This window comes from Ursus arctos, unplaced genomic scaffold (assembly GCF_023065955.2).
Source record: "Ursus arctos isolate Adak ecotype North America unplaced genomic scaffold, UrsArc2.0 scaffold_3, whole genome shotgun sequence".
Classification (NCBI taxonomy): Eukaryota; Metazoa; Chordata; class Mammalia; order Carnivora; family Ursidae; genus Ursus; species Ursus arctos.
This window is the reverse complement of record NW_026622985.1, coordinates 20,959,929-20,982,922: the sequence shown is the minus strand read 5'-3', so window position 1 is coordinate 20,982,922 and position 22,994 is coordinate 20,959,929. Positions and strand designations below refer to the sequence as shown.

The following is a 22,994-nucleotide window of genomic DNA, read 5'->3' as shown; positions in this document are numbered from 1 at the left end:
TGTCTTGTTGGTTTGCAAAAGCAAGTTTCCTTTCAGAGTTCTTAACCAGCTTTGTAACGTGTAACACCGTATTCCCTTAATCCTTAAATGAACCTCTGCTTTGGATTCCTTCAATGGCACAGTGCTTGGCTTTCACTCTGAGCTTTCTGCTGAGAGCAGCTCACTCAGGAGGCGTAATGGTATCACCCACACCATTAATGCGAGTGCTTCTGTAAGAGAAGAAATACAGGACAGGTGTGGGACACCATATAAAATGCCAGTTTTCCTCCAAGTATCTGGCTTCTAAATATAACTCATGGGCCATAAGATAAGCAAATGTCTTCATAATCTTGTAGAAAATCCACATATACAAAAAAGATAAAATTGTGTTCATAGTCTGTACTGATGTACATATGTCTTAAATCAGATCAGTCTCATCACATTTATTCGTGAGGTTTACTTCCCGCTGCTGGAGGTAGCCAGGGGCTAGGGTGGGAGTGGAGTGCAGGTGCTAATGATGTGAAGTGTATCAACAAATACGCCACTTGCGACGGACAGTCCAGTCTTCCTACAAGGAGACCTTGCTCATAACACTCATGATAGAAATATCTACAGAGTAGGGGCACGGGGGGGGGGGGGGTTCAGTCAGTTAAGCATCTGACTTCAGCTCAAGTCGTGATCGAAGGGTCCTAGGATAGTCAGTATCCCCACTCAGTGGGGAGTCTCTTTCCCCTGTCCCTCTGCCCCTCCCCCCACTTGTGCACACACTGTCTCGTGCACGCTCTCTTTCTCCCCCTCTCTCTCAAATAAATAAAATCTTTTAAAACAGAAATATCTACAGGGTAAAGTGCAAACACACTGCTCTTACATCTAAGACCCTAGATAACATGGACACGGCCACTTTTTAACCAACAGCTCCTCACGATTCTATTCCATCAAAGCTGGGTTAGTTACCCCTGAGAGACAACTTTTGTTTTCCTGTCCCGGTGCCCATGTTTTGCCTGCTGCCACTTGGAATGCCTCCTCTTCTCCAATAATAAATTTTACCAAGCTCTCACCCAGGCACCATGCCAAGACTCTTACATTGTGTTTAATTTTCACAGTAACCCTATGAGGTAGACTACTGCCCAAATAGTAAACATCTCTCACAGCAGCTCAAAAAGCTCTTAATCTCTTACTAAGACTCGGCCTGACCCCTTCCCCTTCTCCCTGAAGTGTTTTCTCTAATTCTTATATGGAGTTCTTACCTATAAACTCTTTAATTGTTGCCTGCTTGTTGACTTCCCTTCTATTATTATGTCTGTGGTTACTCTCTATTACTGTCATTTTACTTCCCATGTGTTCATGGTTTGCTTCCCCTAAACAGATTATAAGTTCCTTAAGGGCAGGAAATGATGACATTCTTTGAATCTCTCAGTTACTGGTAGCATGAAGTTCAAGGATTTGTCCCGTAATTTATGCTGGAGGGATTGGATTGGATCCTCCTCTAACGATCCAGCACTGTCCTCATGAAAGTAAAAGCGTGAGTGTGCCCTGCTCTCACTTTCCCTGTGCCTAGCCCTTGCTGTCCTGTCCCTGCAAGGCAGCGAGACATATCTCTGAGAATGGGGAGAGCAGCAGAGGATCCTTTCAGGGGAGGAATTGTGTGCAAGCTGGTCCTTGCCCAGCATGAGAAATTACCCTCTAATAAAGTAGAACTGGAACAATGTCCCAGAATACAGACTCCCCATCAGTTGTTCTCAGCCTGAGTAAATGATTCAACAGCCAGCTCACAGCCTGGTGAAGTCTTAGATTTGAGAGCCCTCTAAGAAATCAGGCTCGGGGGAGCCATCTTTGTGTCTCTGGGCAGCCCCCTAGTCTCAAGCATCTGGGTTGCAAAGCCCTTGTCCTCTGAAGGGCCAGGCTGTGGCCTCAGTATGCTCTCTGATCTATCTCATCCTGACACTGGCTGTTCCTGGAAACGCCATCCGTCTGTGTGAACACCACCTCAGAGTTATATCATCCTTAAATAGGAGGGTTTGGATGGCATCCCAAGCTCCTTGGAAAAAAGTATTCCCTCAAATTAGTTATTCATTTCACAATCCTCATTAACAAAGCAACCCATTTCAGTTCCAGCTGAACAACTTCTCAATCACATTACTTCTTTAGAGGATCATACCGAGCTAAACCCAGGATGAATAGGACCTATTGATTAAATTCCATTTTCTCAATCCTGAGCATGACTAGTTTTGATCCCAAGTTAAAACCTGGCTGCCAAAGTCCTACAAGGAAGCAGACAAGCAAACACAAAAAGATTTTACATCAAATCCTGAGTACTCTGATGTCTGAACATTGAAGCATCTATTAACTAAAATGGAAAGACAATTGTAAAGATTTCACTCTCTTAACACTAACAAATGTAAAGATCATTTAATTGTAAGAGTGAGTCCACAGAGAAACACCATCATTCTTATTTATTTTCAAATAGAGGAGCAATGTAGCCTATCAAAAAATCTGTGAGTGCTCACAGTGCCTTTTTTTTAAATTCTAGACCATTTTTCTTATCGTTTGAATAGAGCGTATAAATCATAAGTTTTCCCCACTAGGGAATCATTTTTCAGGAGAGTTTTTACTGTTGTGTTCAAAGACTCTCCAGGCAGCAGCAGAAGGTGGATGTGTGGATGTCTTCTTACCTTCAGCTATTCGGTTGTCTTAGTAGCTGACAAATAGGTGACCAGGAGCTCTTTCTTCTGGGCTTGCGTCCTGCAGCTCCTTGTTATTCACTGACCGGTACAGGGAGATTGTAACTACGAAGAGAGCCCAGACTCGAGGTACATGATCACTCTCTGCCAGTGCAAAATGTCCATCACTCCCCACGGGGTTCAAGTGAATTCCAAGCCTGCGGGTCACTTTTGCAGAAGCACATTCTCTTGATAACCTATTCAGGGCCCCGTGGAATTAAATTCTCTGTAATTTTATTTTTCTTCTTTTTTCCCAACAGTCAACCACTTAAGAAAAGCTGGTTCCACATATGCAATCATTTTAAAAGCATGTTGTTAAATGAACACAGTATTATTTGTCACCATTTTTCAGCTATGTTGAAAGAGTATTTTAAAGGGATGTTTTTCCCATTCGGACTGGGATGAATAGCATTTCTTTTTGAGCCCCAGCTTTCACCAAGGACTTAGGGAGTACCTGTACCCAAACTACTTTCTGTCCCACCAAATCCTGGTAGAAGCTCTTTTTATTTACCCCTTTTGACCACCAATAATTTTGCTCTGTAAGCTGGGTTTATTCCCAACTGACCTATTGCCAGTATTTGCTTGGAAACACTTCTAGAGATTAATCAGTCAGTCTCTCTCCTGGGTGATGATCACTAGGCATTCCTAAGGTGTATAGTGCTAAAAAGAAAATTAACCGAACAGTGGGGCCTGCTATTGGCATTTTCATTTTCCAGTCTGATCTCTTCCAGATCTTATTTCTGTAGGGTTTGCTTCACAAACATGCCCAGATGTTGAGCAACCGATGAACCCATCTGCTTTCGAGGGTAGAACCAAAACCTTCTGTTCAGAAGCTGTTCATCATAAAGATGTATATTTATGGATTTTTCATGAGAGGAGGGTCTTTCGAGAAGCAAGGAAGAGCACATCATTTAAAAGATGGGCCCTTATGGTTCTCTGACACAGAGCAATTGAGATAACATGAGGGAGAAGAATATTCCAACTTAGAAATCTTCATTCAAATGTGGTGTAGACTTGTGAGATGAACAGCAAGATGAAAAATAGCTCATATTTCTGTAGGTACTTGACAAAATTGAAATACAATAAAACCTGGTTGCCAAGTGTCTTAGTTCGTTCGGGCTTTTATAACAGAATACCGTAGTCTGGTGGCTTAGACAACAGAACAACAGGAATTTATTTCTCATAGTTCTGGAGTCTAGAAGTTCAATATCAAGGTGCCAGCAGATCCGGTATCTGGTGAAGACCAGCTTCCTGGTTCATCAACAAGCATCTTTTCATGGTGACCTCACATGGCAGAAGGGGGGGCAGGGAGCTCTCTGGGATCCCTTTTATAAGGGCACTAATACTGTTCATGAGGACTCTACCTTCATGACCTAATCACCTCCCAAGGTCCCACCTCCAAATAGCATCTCTTTGGGGATGAGGTTTCAGCATATAAATTTGGGGAGAACACAAATATCTAGTCTATAGTATCACTTTAGCCAGTGGTACTGAGGTTCCCTGGTGCTAAGGAGCTAACAGAAGACTGACAGGTGTAGCTCTCAACTCCAATCAGTGTGTAAGATCACAAGATTTAAAGCAGGCCTCCAGGTACCCAAGTTGATCTTAGCCAGATTTGTACACAACTGCGTATCCCCTCTTGTGAGACTAAGGCAAGCTGTTACCCAAAAATGCTTTCCAGATATAAACCTTAGATACATCAGGCCCTCTTGACTGCCACTGCTAATGCCTTAGTAGCGGTTCTAGATTAGCATTGTGCAGTAGAACTTTCTTCGATGGTGGCGGTGTTCTGTGCTGCACTATACAGCACTGCAGCCAGTAGCCGCATGTGGCGGTGGAGCACTTGAAACACCGTTAGTGTGGCTGAGGAATCACATTTTTAACTGCCTTTCATTTCCATTAAGTTAAATAGCCCCACGCAGCTAGCTCGTGGCTACACGTTGGACTGCGGGTCAAACTTTGCAGCCCTGCGCTGGAGCACTGTAGTGGCCTCTAGGTGGCCTCCCTGCCCCCAGCCTTCTCACCACCCTCCACACTGTTACCATGGCGCTCTGTCTACAACAACCAGTCTGATGATATCACTTACCTTTTCTGATCCATTAGTGGCTTCTCATGTGGCTGTAAAATCAATCCCAAGCCCCTGGCACAACCAATAAGCCTCTCGCGGTCTGTCCCTTCCTACGTTGATCCAGTCTCCCTGTGTGTGCTCGTTGCACTCCCACACCCACAATTCGGACTCTGCTAATGCACACACACATCTGTGCCTTTGCCAAGTCACACGGCCTGTGACTGAGGTGCCCTCCCCATCCTTGCCCACCTGGAGAAGTCCGATTCATCTTTAAAACACAGACTAGGCAGTGTTTCCTCTCTGAAGGCTTCCTAGACACCCCACTCTCCCCTCCCTACCTCCTGCCTCCTACTTACTTGACACGGTTCTTTTTTACTTACTTCTGTTCATGTCCATCCCAAACCTTCTCTTGATCTCTCCCTACTTTTTCACTCTTTCTCCCACTTTTAAGGTTTAATCATATATAGTATATTTTATCCACTTTAGGCTGTAAGCTGTCAGGTTTGACAAACATGTTTAGTTCTATAACTACGGCCACCGTGAAGTCATCCCCTCCATCCACTCCCAGCCCCGGCAACCACAGATTCGTTTTCTGTTCTAGTTTTGCCTAGTCCTGTAAAAAGGGAATCACGTGGTACGTAGCCTTTGGACTCTGGCTTCTTCCACTTAGCATGATGTACTTTATATTCGTCCATGCTGCTTCATGGGTCCACATTGGTTCCTTTTTAACTGCTGAGAAGTCTTCCATTGTGTGCGTGTACCATAGTTTGTTATCCGTTCCCTTGCTGAAGGCTATTCAGATTGTTAACTTTTGAATGATTGTGAATAAAACAGCTATGAAAATTTTCATTTAGGTTTTAGCATGAAAATCGTTTTCATTTCACTTGAATAAGTACTTCAGAGCAGGGTTGCTGGTTCAAGTCGTTTCCGAAGTGGTGTACCATTCTGTACTCCCCACTGTGAGGGTTCCAGGTGGTCTACAGCCTGTGTGAGGACTTATTTTCAGGCTTTCTTGTGGTCATTGTTGTTTGGATTTTAGCCACTCGAGTAGGTGTGTAGTGATGTCTCATTTTGGTTTGCGGCTGCATTTCTTCCCTAAGGACTAATGATGTTGCAGGTTTTTCATATGTTTTTTGTGCCTTCCTTCTATCTTTGGTGATTCGCTTTGTCACTCCCGGTCTCTTCCCTCTAGCGTGTAATTGGTATTTCACTGTGGACAACAAAATACATTTGCAGGCTCTTTAGCCTTCCATTTTTCATTTCTCACTCATTTCTCATGTTAGAGTAATAAAACCCATTTTATGATGATGATCTCAGGTGAAATTAATTATGGAGACATGCCTCTGTAGTAAGACTGAAAACACATATAGTCACTAAGCTTTAAAATGCAAGGGGTGAGAGAAAAGGCATGTAGGCAGAAATCTAAACGAAGTTAAAATATGCAGTATTAGGAGAAGAAAGAGAAGGATACGAAAGAAAAACTGTGAGTGATAGCCTCCCTTTCAAATAAGGAAACTCCGGCATGATTTATTTGGCCACTCCCAGGTCACACAGAAGTTGTTTTCAAAGTTTATATATGATCAAGATCTCCTCCTTCCTGAACACTTTGCTTAAGGGCCTTTTCATAGTTTTATCCAGTCGTGGAAAATTGCATTATTTCAAGTTAAAACATGATATACCCTGTTCGTGGAACTTTGGCTTCTGTGGGAAACTGAAGATCCCATAAATATTCATGTAATCTTCTGGATAACATATTGAAAAGGACAGCTGGCTCAGGAGGGATCATTTGCCTGGGTTAGTATCTGTTTCCGTTTACATTAAGAAAATATTGCAAGAAGTTATTATCTACCGGAGGGCTTAGGGGAATACAATGAAAAGCTGATACTGCACCTGATTGCTTTTGACATTTACCTATTGTAACAGGGAAACTGTGTGAAGATAGCCAAGTGACTTTTTACAAAACACAATTTCAGAAGCCATAAAAGGAAAAAGGAGATGGCAGAGATAGAATACACTGCATCTGTAAAAATGAGAAACATGGCTTGTCAGCAACACCTGCTTGTAACTATCAACCATTTCTACTGGGCCTGCTGAGAAATCACTGAAAGCCAAGTACATTGATGGGTGTGAAGTCTCAAAAGGCAGTCAAAAGATACAGAGGAAAAAACGTGTGGTTTTATTGAACACTTTTAACCCAATACCTGGAGTTGATGAAATGTAATTTTACGACAATTTTCTCAACTCTTGAAAAGAAACAGTTGGGTTTTTTAAAATTTTTATCTGTCAGGGCTACTGGAGACAATAGGACTTTTAAAGTTTGGGTACATAAATTATTAACATTTCCTGTTTTCCAAATAGACTCCGGATCTCTAACTGCTATACTGAAATACCGATTGCAACAACTGATTTAAATTTACAAAAGATATTTCCAGTTCCTAATTAATGGTGGTAAAATGATAACATGCTTATCTCCTCCCATTGCTTAGATACCAATTAAATGGGAGTAAATGAAGAAGAAAGCAATGAGCATGAGGGGAGAAGGTATTTTAAAAACAAAAATGTGGCAACTCATTTTGCAGGACAGAGGAAACCGAAAAGAGAAATGGATCACACAGATCTTCTCATTTCTTTAGAAACTCAGCAGCTCAGAACTTGAACAGCTCAGGACAGAATGGAACACAACAACCATGACCACCAAATGTGAAATGCTCATTTTTAAAATAGAAAAACAACCAAGGGAAGAAACAATAATGAAAGAATACTAGAAGAAATGGAGATAATCAAGGGCACAAAAGAAAGCTTCAAAACCATCTCACTCATATACATAAATATGAGAAGATATTACAACCTTATGATTTTTTATTTTGTAATGAAAGTGGAATACTATAAAAAAGAATACTATGATTAAAGAAAGAATTCTTAGAAATTGAAAATATCATAGCTGAAATTAAAAATTCAGCAGAAGGATTGAAAGGAAGAGTAAAGGAAATCACACAGGAGTAGGACAAAAAGAAAGAGAAAGTATGAGAGAAGTGATAATTGACAGAACAACCCAGGAAAGCAGTATCTAGCCAATAAGAGTTTCAAAAAGAGAGACCAAAGAAACAGAATGGAAGTTATCAAATCACTATAATGAGGGGTGGCTGGGTGGCTCGGTTGGTTAAGCGTCTGCCTTCAGCTCAGGTCATGATCTCAGGGTCCTGGGATCGAGCCCCACATCGGGCTCCTTGCTTAGCGGGGAGCCTGCTTCTCCCTCTGCCTGCTGTTCTCCCTGCTTGTGCACACTCTCTTTCTCTCTGACAAATAACTAAATAAAATCTTTTTTTAAAAAATACTATAATGAAAGTTCCCAAAACCAAAACTAAAGGAACGAGTCTCCGGACTGAAAAGAACCACAGTGCATCGTTGTGAAACTTTAGAACCCAAAAAGTACAAGGACAATCATAAACATTTCTAAAAGGTTAAGGGGAAATAAATAGATAACATACAGGAAGCAAAAATCCTAATGGATTCAGACTTCTTAATAGCAACGCTGGATACCAGAAAACAATGGAGTAATGCCTGTAATTCTGAGGAAAAATAACTTTTTCAATATGTAATTTCATATAATCTAGAATTTTAGTTAGAATTCAATCAAAAGAGAAGGTAAAAATGAAGACGTTTTCAAACATTAAATACAATTTTTTTTTCTACTCTGCACGTTTTCTTAGGAAGATTCTGTAGCATGTGCTCTAGCAAAATGAGAGAGTGAATCAGAAAAGGTATCCCAGGGGTTACAGAAGCATGCGTCTCACGTTGGAGTGCAACAGGAATCCTCTGAACATCACTGAGCAGCAGACCTTGAGAGAAATCTACCTACCTATGGGAGGGAGGACCCCCACCCCCACCCCGGGCTCAACAACAGATGACTTGAGCAGCTTTTTAGGGGAAACAATTAGGAAACAGCATATTGTAGACGTGGGGGGGAAAGGACACAATCAGAAACATGATTCAGGGTGGGGAGGGAGGAAAACTAAAAGAAAAAAAATGGAATCACCGAACACTATAGTGAGCAATAGTTACATGGTAAGACCATAAACAGTGATAACTGGTTTAACTCCAACTAGTGATACAACTGTATTGGGATAAGGAGAGGAGGTGGGTTGCAGGGTGAGAGTGCCAAATCCTCTATCATAATAGGAAGTCAATAGATTTGACTCCAGTTGACAATTAAGAAATAGCCGTATGAGACTATAATTTAGAAATATGAAGAAGAAACAGCTGACAGATTTTCAGTGTTTGCCTTTGGGTCACAGAACTAGAGAGGACGTCGGAGGATTAGGGCAGGAGACTAAGGTTTTTCACTTACAAGCATTTTGGTTGCCTTTTAATTTGTGCATGAATTACTTAAGTTGGTTTAATTAAAGGAGATTTCCAACCACTAGAAGACAATTATTCTGTTTAGTTTGTCCCTTTTACATCATGACATGAGTTTTGAAATTTTTATATGATTTTCTCATTTTAGAGAGTAATCCAGTATTTTCAAGTAATGATTTGATAAAGCTTCTGCAATTAAATTATAAATAAAAGGAACCTCTTATTCAGGAACTCAATTTGTCACAAAGCAAGCAACCAACCCTTTGAAAGGTAGATTGGTTTGTTTGGGATGTGGGTGTAATACCACCTCTCAACCCTGTGACTATTTTTATAAAGGAGTAAAACAACTTGTTTTTCTGCTTTGCGGAAGAGACCCTTTATCATATTTTAATATTAGTAACTGTCTAATTTTTTTTCTATTATTCCTGAATCCATTGCTGTTTGGTTATTTGTAAGCAAAACTTGCTAAAAACTATATAGTTTTACTCATGAAAATTATTCAAGGTGAACAACATAGTACTTCCCCATCTACTCCTTGACTAGAGAATCTTGAGTTGCTGATTTTTACTGAGTGATGGAAATGTGTTTCTTTTTCAGGGTGTTTTGGTTTTGTTTTTGTTTTTGTTTGGCGGGGGAGGGGGTAGGCTTGCAAAAAAATACTAAATAAGGTTGACATTTGACTTAAGGGATCAAATTTTCTGTAGTAACTTTCAGACCAAAATAGGTCAAAAAGAATGTGCCAGCTACCTAGAAATTAGCAAAGTAAAAAGTGAGTCCTTAGGATATGCTGTGAAATGAGAAGTCCCTCCACAGAAGATAGAGGTTTAAATATCTAGAAGTGGAACTGTTTTTCCATTCTGTCTGTTCAGTTCCTCATTGCCTCACACCTGGCCTCCTGGCCGGTGACAGACCTGAGGATCATGACTATTCTGAAGTTTCTTTGGCTCCTACCATTCTAATGTCTAGACATTTCGTCAGATTATGAGGGAAATATATCAAAAATACCTAAATTCCTTGAAATAGGGTGGCATATATTAAAGTCTGTTTGAAGACAGATAAAGAAGAACATTTGTTTTGTAGATGACTCAATAATGATTGATTAATTACATAAAGATAATGTCCACATCAGAATTAAGGTAATATTTAGAGTTCTTGAATCAATACGTGCAAAATTTAGGATCTTCAATATATTTAACAAAAGTGATCTGGACTACCTCTTCTAAGGATGTGCAGGGGGTTAAAAAAATGAAGCCACAAAAGAAAAGGATTATTTTAGCTCCTTCCCTACCACCCACGTTTGTGATAATTTTCCTTGGTAACTATAACATATTTTCATTTACATCTTCCACTGAAGACACTAAAACAACAACGGAGCAATATAAGGAGGAAATATATTATGGTCGTATCTATGTAGGACCAACCACAAAATTTTCAGGGCCCAATGAAATATGAAAATGTGGGGTCCTTGTTCAAACATTATGAAGAATGTCAAGATGGTGACAGTAGACATTAAACCAAATACAAAGCCCTTTTGAGCATGGACCTGTGTGATGGCACAGGTCACACAACCGTGAAACTGGCCCTGTGTCTATGAGCCCACCAAATATTTGCAAACAACAAGACCGTTTTAGCCCAGCCTCATGTTCTGGGATCGAACAGTCAAGTTATTGCTAATTACAATTCCTAATGCAATGCGATTTTCTTTAGATTACCGGTCCACTCTCAGTATTTAGCTAGGAGATTTTTTTTTAATTGCTGCAAGATAAAAGCATACAGGGGGAAGGTATAGCTGATAAGTGTTTCTTTCTTTCCAGCCATATAGTTAATACTTTCTATATGGTGCTTTCTGCCCTTGGAAACCTGAGTTTGGCTGGACTTCCAAATTGCCAGTGATGGGCTTCTCTTCCCATTCTCCCATCTGACCATCTGCTGATTACCAACTACAGGGTAGCTAAACTGTTCAACCACAAGAGAATGACTAATGGTGCTGGAAAGGAAAAAAAAAAAAAAGTGCACTTTTGGAATATGCAGTCCTTAAAACACCAGCTGCTTGATTTTTGGGTCTTACAACTCACTTGGCTATGAATGTCGGAGAAGACGTTTTCATTTTTGGAAAGCAAATTCCACAGACTTTTAGGGGAAAACAAGTCAGCTTTTTCTTAATTTTACTGCCAATTTTTTAAAAATATCAAACACATGTTTTTGCCACATCTTCACCCCCTGATGACCAAGAAAAACTCTTTCGAAGGACACTCTGTCACACTCCAGGAAGGGACAACATGTATCTGAATGGATGTGTCACAGTAGAACGTGCTTATCCAGGCCTTCTAGGAAGGAGACATGGAAAATAAGTAATACTCAGCTCGGGTTTCTAAAAGCAGGAGAACAGGACTCCTCACCGTGGATTAATGTGATAGGAATGCTTGCTCTGTGAGGATTACTCTTCTCTTGTTCCTATATATTCAGAGTCCATCTAGAGGAGTTGGGTAAAGGCATCATATCAGGGATCTCAGGAAGGAAATCAAGAATTGTAAAGGTAGGAAGGACCGCACCTTCAAAGCCTCTCTCCTCGCTTTTTTATCCGTGAATTTGGTAGGTCCCTGTGTGTGACCATGAGTTTTTCACTAAGGGAGCCGCCATTTAGTCTAGGACACTATGCGCCCTCTTTCCCAGAATGACCCTCCTTTTTCCTTACCGCTGAGTCCACATATGGACTCAGTAATTCACACCTCCTCTCTACTCTTGTTGCCAGTTACCTTTACCATGGAGTTGCTAATTTGTGTCGCAAGTACTTTTATATGAATCTCCCCAACTAGACTGGGAGTTTCTTCAGGCCAGATTCCATGTGTTGTTTTGTTTTTGTCTTCCACCCCGCACCAAGCACTAGGCCTGTTAGTAAGCTGATGCTCTAGAGACAGGTGCTGTTGATGGAGTTAACTGAGCCTCCTGCCCCAAGCCGCAATTCTGAAACTAGACAGGAAATCATTGTCACGGATTGTCCTAAGAAAAGCAACTGGAATCTTCCAGTTGAACACACACACACACACACACACACACACACACACACACATTTCTTTTCCTATCAGCTCACAGATTTTAAACCCAGACTAACCTTCCCTACCTCTTTAAGCTAATGGCATGTTGTATAACCTTCACAAATTAATGGAATTGTGAGCTAATGAGATTTTATGCTATTGATTGCCTTTGAAGTATTTACTTTTGTCACACTCATTTCAGAAACTTCTTGCTTGTAAGTCTGACATGATTGATGCAGAATCCACTTTCCCTACCTAGTGCTTTCCTCCGCCTCCATCTAAAGTTCCACTTTGTGGATCGATTAACAAGGAGGTAATTACATGTAAACATGAGTCACAGGTTTTCCTTCCCTGAAATAAAATACATAAAAAACAACAAAGAAACATGGAGGGAAAATGTGTGGGAGAGCTACTACTCCTTCCCTCCGATGCAGCTGAGAATTTCAGGAAGAATCTATCACCAAAAATTTCAGAAAGAATCTATTGCCAAAGCAAGAAAAGTCATCCAGGCAACAGTCTCATCTTCCTTAGGGGAATGAACCCAAGGTAGAACTGAAGAAGAGCTCATTGATAAACCAATGACCGAAGGAGCCTGGATAAACCATACAAAGGTCCCAGAAGAGAAACTAACAGCCAAAAGGGAGGATCATTACATCCTGTAGTAGTGTGGCCAAATACCCAAAGATTCCAGACCTTTAGAACAAACTTAGCATCCAGTCTTTGAACAGCCCCACTAAAACAAGGGTGCTGTGGTTGAGCAGTGCCAAAGAGTCAGTTCATCTGCAGGAAAATACAAAATTGAAAATATTAAATTTTATAATATATAAATGTATCATAGTGTTTTACCCACCAACAAATAAAGAAAAAAAAAAGATGGGTTTCTTTTTCCATAATTTATGTGATTTTCAGTTAAAGGGGAAATTTCTAAATAATGATACATTGTCTCCTTCCCAAATGTCAGTATGTTCAAAGCTGCATGACATATTGCAACTTTTCCCAAATATCTGTGTATCCTAAGCACACTGTGTCAAGAAGACCTGTCCAAAGGCTTGATTTATGTGGCTGCCTGACAGATGATGTCTGGAAGGCATGCTGTCTAAATGGACTGTGCTCCGGCAGTTACCTTAGTCATCAATTCCCAGAGAATTAACGAGTACCATTCATCCCAATAATAGAAACCAAGGTCAGGGCCTCTTCCATGCTCTGTAATTCCATTAGCAATGCACAGAAAGCACTTAGGTCATAAGTTCTGTAGACCTTATAACTGAGCAAATGGAACTGGATCTTGTTTTCAGAGAGAATCCTCTCCGAGTGCACCCCTCTTCAATGATTTGTTGTACATCAACGTTCATTGTACTTACATGTGTAGGGAAAATGCTGGTAAAGGAAAAGTGAAGCTGTCTTCAGCTGTCCAGAGTTTCAAGCACTGTTTTTATTAAAATAAATGCCAACAGAAAACAATTTTAAGAAAACTATGTCAGATACTTGCAATTATGGGCATACCTTTTTAAATTGTGTACTCACTCAAATTTTATGTAAACCACTCAGTCATTCTAAGTGGCTACCATAGGATTGATTTCAGTTTTCCTTATTTCATTTTAGTTTTTATTATTTTAGGTTTTTTTTTTTCTACCTGCCACAGTAAAGTGAAAATGGCCTTGAAACTAAGAGTTATCCTCATAAGCAAATAAATGAAACTTTCATCTCAAAATCTCAAGCAGCACGCTTTCCTAAGTTAAATCTTACCAGCCATTCCCTCGGTCCTCATAATTCAAATTGCTTCCAACTTGGCATATATCCAAAAAAGGAGGGAGTAACCCGAAGGTTTGAAGCCACAGGCATAGGTTCGAATTCTGGTTTTGACACGTCTTTGTTTTCTTAACAATAAAATAAACATGAGTATTATACTTTTATAGCTACTTCACACTGTTGCTGTAAGGATTTAAAGTAAGTGCTTAGCACAGTGCCTGGAAATTAACAAATGATAACTTATTGTTTTTGTTTTTATTGCTGTTGAGCTCATAAAATTGCATGTGTGTGCGTGTGTGTGCGCGTGTGTTTGTGTGTGTGTGCAATCTATGTTTTGAAACATTTGGGGTTTTATGCCCAGTAGATTCTAAATGGTCCACAGTAATAGACGGGAGTAGAGGCATGAATAATTCAAAACAGCAAATCATCCAAATACCAGCTGTATGTGTTTTAAAGTATATTTTTAAATTTCATTTCAAATGTATTTCTAATGCCCAAAGAAATGACTTCAAATAAAGGAATGACACCATGATATGTGAAGTCCCAAGTAAAAGGGATCTGAGCAGCTGTCCAATTTTCCTCTCCTCCCCTCTCCTCTCCCTTCCTCCTCATGCCCAGCCCATGAAAAGACAGCGGCCACAAAGAACCAGCTTCAAGCAAAGTTGCCACCTCCCACTCTCCCCTGGATGAGGGCCACTGGTGAAGTGTTTGTGAGTCCCTGCTTAGAGGCAGGCTGCACTCACCAAACAGAAGCACTGGGTGCTCATGAAGCAAGTGCTTGCGTGGAGGGAAGACACCACAAAGTCGAGAGACACGGTGTGGTGCAGTGGTTAAGAGCAAAGCCTATGGAATCTGACAGACTGGGATTCTAAATCGTGGTTGGACTCTGTGACCTTGAGCAAATTGCTAATGACTATACTTCAGTTTCTTCCATTCTACACATGTAGTGATGATGCTACCGGCTATCTCACGTGATTTGTTAAGGATAAAATTATATATATTTTAACGTAGTTACAACTGTGTGTGTGTGAGTGTGCGTGCGTGTAAGGCTCAAGGCAGATAATGAGGACATCTGTATTATACTGATTTCCCTTTGAATAATAAACTCTTATTTATAAGCTGGTGTTTTCCTGCAGAGACCTGCAACATCTTTTTTGGAAAACCAGAGAAAAACAAACAGGAAGCTTGACCTCACCTAGCGTGTATATATAATCCCCCCAAACACATCTCTCTTTCCCAAATGAAGCTGTTTTCCTGCGTTGATCCTTAGCAGATACTGTTGTGTCATAAGCAAAGCATTTCTTGTTTCAGCAATATGACGGGTTTACCCCACATAGGAAGAGTTCAAGCTGGGACCTATGCACACGCACATATCAATAGTGATATCAGAACCATTACAAAGATAATAGTAATAAAAAGAATGAAAGAAAAGTGAAAACTTACAGATCAGTTCTTACTCCAGGCACTGTCCTAGTCACTTTACATGGGACAACTCATTTGATTCTCAGAACCATCCTGTGAAGTCAGTGATATTATTATCCCAATTTTCCTATTGAAAAACAAACTCGGAGAGGTCAGGTAACTTTCCAAGGATCACATGGGAGATAGCAACAGACACATGGGAAACCAGGGAGACCATGCCATGTATTGATGGCTCAGACAAGTACTGAACCGAAAGGGGGCAAAACCAGGAATGAATGTTCACTCTCATTATGGTAGAAGACCAAGCAACTTGCAATACCTTATTTTTTAAAAATAAGTAAATGAATGAGTTATTACATTTCTGCTTGACAAGTACCTTGTCCTTAGAGCCTAAGATGATCTTTAGTATGCTTTTTTTTTTTTCACCTTTTTTTTTTAAGTAAGATGTTCTTCTTTAGAGCCATCGGTGCCTGTGGTAAATAAAAAGGTGTTTGAGCTTCCAACATGATGTGTTTGACTTCAGAAACACAGGCTCAGCCAGTATTTTCATATGCTATCTATAACCTTTCACAATGGAAATATGATCAAGGTCCTGGTTCATTAACTCACTGATTGTCCTTCCTTATTGTGGTTATTAGGTGATGTTCTGCCTTTCGCTGGAGCACATACATAAGATTGAGAGTTCAGGGAACAGACATTCCTGGAGCATAACAAATGGTAGAGTGTCTCTGTCTCTTTACGCAGATAAATCGGTACCTGACTTCCACAGGGAGAGCAACAACACAGAGTCACTGACAGGTGATTTCCTGGCTGGGGTTCCCTGTCTAGAAGGGAGAAAGGAAAAGGAAAAGGTCTCTGGATTGTAGTCTCCTTGGGGCAGGGGAGCAGTTAAAGGGACTCTGTGTGCCATTGATATCTGACTCCAGAAATAGTTATCCTCATAGACACTCACACATTTACATTGAATAGAAGTCAGCCTGCTAAAAAATCTTTATCCTTATGTACCTGGCTGTCCCTACATATATAAATAAATAATAAAAAAGAAAATAAGTTTTCATTGTTTTATAGAGACTTATACCCTATTGGATCAATCCTAAAGCACATTTTCTTATTTTAATATCTAAAAGATTAGACAGCATCTTATAGTCCATGGAGTGTCATTGTTTAATTGGAAGAGTTGAGTTCGTTCTTTCTTTCTTTCTTTCTTTCTTTCTTTCTTTCTTTCTTTCTTTCCCTAAAACAACAGTATGCCGTAATGACATCTTAGATTTGATTAAATATATTATTCATCATATATTAGCAAGATCTTAGCACCACTTAATAAATTAAATCAGAAAGAAGAGCTAAGATTTGAAAATTACAGCAACCTTGGAACTGAAACTTAGTAACTGATGGGAGATTGAGCACAGATTCTTCACCAGCTGTGACAGCCCATGTTAATATAGATTTCTTCTCTGTTTTCTTCTCTCAGTAAAATGGGTAAGGGTAGAAATTAAATTCTTGGCATTTATTGTGTCTTTCTAAAACTGTGGATTATTGTCTCTATAATATGAGCTCACAACAGTTAATCCCTGCGGTTCTCAAAATTTTGTATGTCTCAGAATGTCTTGAGGAGCTTCTTAAAAATTCATGATTCTCACATGCTGCTTGGACATTCTGATGCACAAGGCTCGGGTAAGGCCCAAAGAGCTGTATTTTTAATCCTAGGGTGATTATGGTGAAGTTGAGAACCCGTGGTCCATGTATTTAGAATTAGTCCATTACTGCACAGGACCTGAATTTAGGAATTCTGATCTCACAGGACCCCCTTTAAGAGGTGTGATTATTATTTCAAAAGGCAGATTTACTGATGGAAGGAAGATTTCTGACATCACATTGTTTCCTGTGGGGCTGGGACTCAAAGATTAGAACATGTGTTGGCAACACCCCTGATATCTGGTTCTGTTGGGGATTGTTCTAGCTGTGCCCCATAAAATCGGACGCATCATCGATGGGAGTCCTGCAGATCGCTGTGCAAAACTGAAAGTGGGAGACCGGATCTTGGCAGTGAACGGCCAGTCCATCATCAACATGCCTCATGCAGACATCGTGAAGCTCATCAAGGACGCGGGTCTCAGTGTCACCCTCCGCATCATTCCTCAGGAGGGTGAGTGCCTGAGCCTGGCTGCCATTCACGGAGTGCCAGAGTGTCCAAAGTTGATTCTTATTTCCGCGTTCGCAAAAACTCACACTCCCTTGCACCCCAGATCCTGTTTACTCAGTACCAGTTTCATTCAGAGATCAAGCCGTGTGACATTATAGATAAATAGCGTGAATCCCAAGACACTGGGTTATTCAATCATCCCCTGCGGTCCCGGGAGTCCTGTTTTTATGGTGATATTAAGCCAGAACCCATTCAACAGAGATGATCGAGTTACAAATCTGAAAAAGAGAGAAAAAAAAAAGTATTCATGTTAACAGTTAAGCTCTGGAGGATTTTTCAAAGTCAGATTGATTTTGAAAAGCTTGAGGAAGTTTTGTGGTATAAAGAGAGCTCATTTAGAAAACGTTGCATCTGATAAGAATTTTAAACTCCCACTTAGTCTTCTGAATTTCTCTGTATAAGCACTCACCCCTGAGGCTTGAAAAGTCGTGAGTATCACAACTCATGGCCATGCCTTGAGGGCCACAAGGATCTAAGTACCTGTTCACCATAAAGTCACCGTTTCCAGATACAGTGGGTTTACTATTGGATTGTAGCTGTTGACTCATTAATGACATTTGAGAACACAGTTCCTGGAGGTCACTGGTGTGTGGACTGCAGCATCCCATATGGAGAGTGATGGGTTCGCTCCCGTTGGTCCCCTCTGTTTTACTTCGTCTCCTGATTCTATCTTGGGGCTGTGGGACACGGAGGCACCAAGCAGTCACTTGACTTTCAATATAAAACCATGGTTCTCAGTTGAAATGATTTTGTCCCCTGGGGAATGTTTGGCAAGGTTCGAAGACATTTTTGATTGGGATGGGGAGGCTACCAGCATCTAGGGGGCAGAGGGCGAGGGTACTGCTAATCACCCTCCAGGGCACAGGACAGCCCCCGCAGCAAAGACTTATCTGGCCCAAAATGTCAACAGTGATGAGGTTGAGAAACCCTTTAAGGGGAGAAGAAATTTTAAAATTTGCGCTGTCAGAGAAGAAAGGGGAAGAGTGGCTTGTATAGGAATCGATGGCCTCCCTTTGATCACCCAACCAAATAAAAAGAACAGAACAGAAAATGACCGTGGTGTTTGTAACCTGTTATTTGCAGACACCACTATGTGTAAAATATTCAATGGAAATTAACTCTAAGCAAAATTGCTCGCTAAAAACCTGACTCGCTTTTCCATTTTCCCCAGACTGAAATATGTCTGTCCTGTTTCTAACACGTCATATACAGATGATTTCAATTGAACATGTGATGCTGTTACAGGAAAATCTGAGCTGTTTTAACAAAGAACAACTTAATGAACATTCTTCTGTCCGATGTTCTTTTTTCTTTCTGAAGAACCATGGAGTGCAGGGGGTTATTAAACAATAAGACTAACAAGGAACTAGAGAGAAGATTGTGAAAAGCATTTATTTCTGTTATATTTAGTTGCTTATCCAAACTTTGGAATACCAGTAGACTTGTCATTACAACCAAAAAGTAGTGGCCTAAATGTTTTCTGGCAGTGGGCGACACTGGGAAAAGAGAATATGTTTTAGAGCTTACTCCTTTGGATTATTTTTTCATTGTTTTAACATTTTTTTTTTTTTTTTATCGTAATCTTTTCTCCTGACAAAATGACAAGAGATTCTGTTTATAACCTTGTTCGGCAACACTTCTAACGAATGACGTAATACTAATTCTGGGAATGGTACTGGAACTTGATTGGATCATTGATAAGTTTAACCTGCCGTCTTAAAGTCTAATGGAAACTGAAATAACCAAAGCCTTGAGTCCTCTGAGGCGGCAAAGAGTTACCACCTCTGGCCACCTCTTGCCCTTTATCAGATGCCAACCTGACTGCATTTGCCACTTTGGCTCCCCTTTGCAGAGCTCAACAGCCCAGCCTCTGCGCCTAGCTCAGAGAAGCAGAGCCCGATGGCCCAGCAGAGTCCTCTGGCCCAGCCGACCCCAGCCACCCCCAACAGTCCTGTTGCCCAGCCAGCTCCTCCTCAACCACTTCAGCTGCAAGGACATGAAAATAGGTAAAGTTTCACCTGGCTTTTCTGACTTGGAGAGGGGAGGGATGTGGGGAGAAGGAGAGTTTGGGACAAGACAGGACACAGGCAGAAGAGAAAGTTTCATAAAGTAGAAATTGCTCTATGTGCCTTTCTGTGATTTTGAGATTGTGTGTGTGTCACAAGTGTGGTTTTATTAGCAAATACAAGCATCCGTTCTTCACAACAAGAGAACCTTTCCTGGAGAAACAATGAGCAATTATAGATCAGTAGGGGTTAACTAAGCTGAAAAGCACATTGAAGAGAGTCCGAAATGAAGAACATAGACAAAGGCCCTTTAGCAGGAGGGAGGAGGGAGCGTGCAACCGTGAAAGGGGTGGAAATAAGGTCAGTGTAGTGAGGAAAGAGGTCAGGGAGCACGGTTTTGGATGAAGCCAGTGAGAGCGGTAGGGGCCCACCTGCAGGGTCTTGTAAGCTTGTTAAAAATTTCTACCTTAAATGTACTAAGAAGTCTTGGAATGGGTTTCATGCTGAAGACTGATGTCACTGGATTTGCTTTCCAAGGACTCTCAGTTGGCCACACAGAGAACTGACTGAAGGCTGGTCAGGGTGGATATAGGTTATTCAGTGTTTAGAGATGGCTGCCGATGTCCTGGGTTGGGTGAAGGTGGTGGCCCAGAGAATAATGGTGGTATGGAGAGGAGCAAGTGTGGAAAGACTTGTAAGCATTAATAAATGTTAGCATTTCTTACTGCATTTTGCCTTATATCCATTCCATATCATAAACTAATATAAATAAGGCACTTGGATCTTCCAGGAGAAAAGGATGCCATATAAGAACATTGTCTTCTTATTGTGACTCGGTGTGACAGGGAGCCTGGGTTAGGTTGAGCCATTAAAGAAAGAGATGAAGACACATTCCCATGTGGTGTCCCCTCTCTCAGAGGAGAAAAACAGAACAACCCACAGGAACATCTCCATGTATAAAACCCTCACCAGTCTTTTCCATAATTCCGATGTTTTTTGAACATCTGCTTCCCTGCTCCTGCCTCCCATGTTGGTGAAGATGAAGTGAGACCCAATTTCCAAGTCCCAGAACTCTGTGGGGTCATCACTCACACAGTTGCAAAGCAAATATTTTCCCTCTGCCACAGGTGTTATTTCCAGAAAGCCCTGCTCGGAGCTCCCCCATTTGCTTTCATAGAAAAGGAAATATCTGTTGTCCTCAGCTGTGTATGGGTTTAATCTATTCCAGGGAAGAAAAAAGACTAAAGACAATAAAGCAAATGATAGGGAGGTAAGAATTTGACCACCCGTAGGAGGAGTAAGTCGTGGGTGCCTCAGTAAGAAGCCCCCGATGTGTTCGCTTTCACCATGTGCGGTCAACAGATTGCGCCGGCTTTCCCCGGGACCCCCTTTGGACTCAGGAGGAAGGGACTGAGTGCACACGGTCGCTGAGCCAGCTCCAGACTCTTCTGATGGCTCTGCCACTGTCTGTTAATCTCCCAGCCACAATTCCATCTCACTTTTCCAGAGTCAGACTCCCCTGGATGTGGGCTCTTGCTTCTAGCTTTGGGGTGGTAATCTCATCCCTGTTGTGTTATGATTCAGTGGGGAGAATAACATTTGGGCAAGGTCACAATCATGCCCCCAACTGCTATTAGCTCACAAATGGGACTCGTTGCCCCAAGCAGAAAAGCAACGGTCTTTGGAATATTTTTTGTCTTGACTACAAAATAAAATACTTCCTAATCTGGGGATTAACAGATTGACCTGATTCAAATTTTTTATAAATCACCAATGGATTTTCCCAGAGTTCTTACCTATTGTTGCTTCACCAATATTAAAAGCCTGGAAAGTGCCGACTCCTAAAGGGACCCTTCTTGGCTCTCTTGTTTCCTGGCTTCACTGTGGATTGTTAGCAGGCGAGTGGCTCCTTTACATATGAATGACGAGATTGATAATCTTACAGATACCAGAATCATTTCCCTAGCAGCGTTAACTAAGGATATACTGTAGGGCGACTAACATAACAATAAAAAATTATTATAAAAAATAAAAATAAAAAAAATAAAGATGGTCAGGGTATCAGGAACTCCTTGCCTTTCTCTAGATCAGGCTGGAGACGTCTCCAAGGTAGCTTGTGTGCCAAGCACTCAGGATGCGTCTCCTACGAGTTCATTTATACAAAGAAGTACCCACCTACCTTCATGTCAAATCAAGCCAGGTTCCCCTGGAAAGTGGGAGAAAATTAAATAGCAATCTGCTTGCAAATTTTTACTTTAGGATTTAGGATGACTGAATATTTTATCCCGTCTTATTTACTCTCAGTTTGGCTTCCCACTGACACCCTGCACACTTCTCCTTATTTATCTTCCCTTAACATCCTTTTGGTGTATGCTCAGGAAACAAAATAATTTTAATACAGACATGAGCAAAGCAGTATTAGAGGAGAAGCATTTGTTGAAAACAACTAAAGAGCCATTATGTAATATATTTCAAAACAAAGTATAAATAGCAGAGTTCACCTTCCCCGGCTAGGGCAATTAGTATTTGCATCTTAAACGGCAAGGTCCGTGGAAGAGCATTGGAAATTGACTTCTTTCACAGACTTTGAACCCTAGATGCTTAAGGCTGGAAGGAATTCTTAAAAGGCCCACATGAGGCAAAATCCCACCCCAAGATCCCCTACCACGGGCAATGTTTCCTGGTTCTAGAACTTGCTCATACCATAAAATTCTGTTAGAATTTACCACTAGGAATCTGGTTTGATTATTTCTAAAATCTCTTTAGTAATAGAATTAATAACTGCAAAGAGTTATACTGATGACCTTCTTTCACGAGGAAAGGGATTTTAAAAAGGCTATATATTTTTTTCTAATAATCCTGAGTTTTCCTGAAAATAGAGTGTTTCACACATTCAAAGCAATGTAATTTTTGCCCAAGCCAGGGTATTGTTCACTTAAAAGTTGGTAATACTCATAAAAAATTAAGTATATTTTCCTTATTAAAGACTCTCCAATGTGCAATTCAACATAAAATCCTTGACCCTTGGCACTGAGGTCAAATGCAGTTTGAGCGCCAGAAGGCAGGCGTGGATGACGGCCATTGCATCTTACAGTTGCTCTTCTGGGCTGGTGTGTAATCTCCGGGGAAACTCTGCATTTCACCCTCTTTTGCTGCACCTTGTGGCTCCAACATCTGGTTGGAAAGGGAGCACGTAATGGACATGGCATACCCCTGCCAGACGGATCAAGAAAATAAAGTGACTCAAAACAACGTGACGTCTCATCTACCAAACGGTTTTCTAGGAAGGCGTCGACACATGCCAACAAATGCTGGCCAGTCCGGTTCCTTTTGTTTAACTCAGCATTTGTGTGGTTAAGCGTCTTATTCAAAGCGTATTTCAATAATTCCCTTCTCAGCACGCACACTCCCAGTTGGTGAGTGGACACCTTGCTGAAGTATAAAGCAGAGCCCACA

At 41.0% G+C, this 22,994-nt stretch overlaps 1 protein-coding gene across 2 annotated transcripts in view; it reads left to right on the top strand.

Moving 5' to 3' along the window:
• The window catches only part of MAGI2 (membrane associated guanylate kinase, WW and PDZ domain containing 2), a 1,245,024-nt gene that overhangs the window by 1,123,644 nt on the left and 98,386 nt on the right, over positions 1-22,994 (top strand). For both annotated transcript variants that reach the window (XM_048212921.2, XM_048212920.2), the window contains 2 exons: positions 17,290-17,475; positions 19,385-19,538. In XM_048212921.2, coding sequence (XP_048068878.1) covers positions 17,290-17,475; positions 19,385-19,538 — 340 coding nt within the window. The remainder of the gene's footprint in view (positions 1-17,289; positions 17,476-19,384; positions 19,539-22,994) is intronic.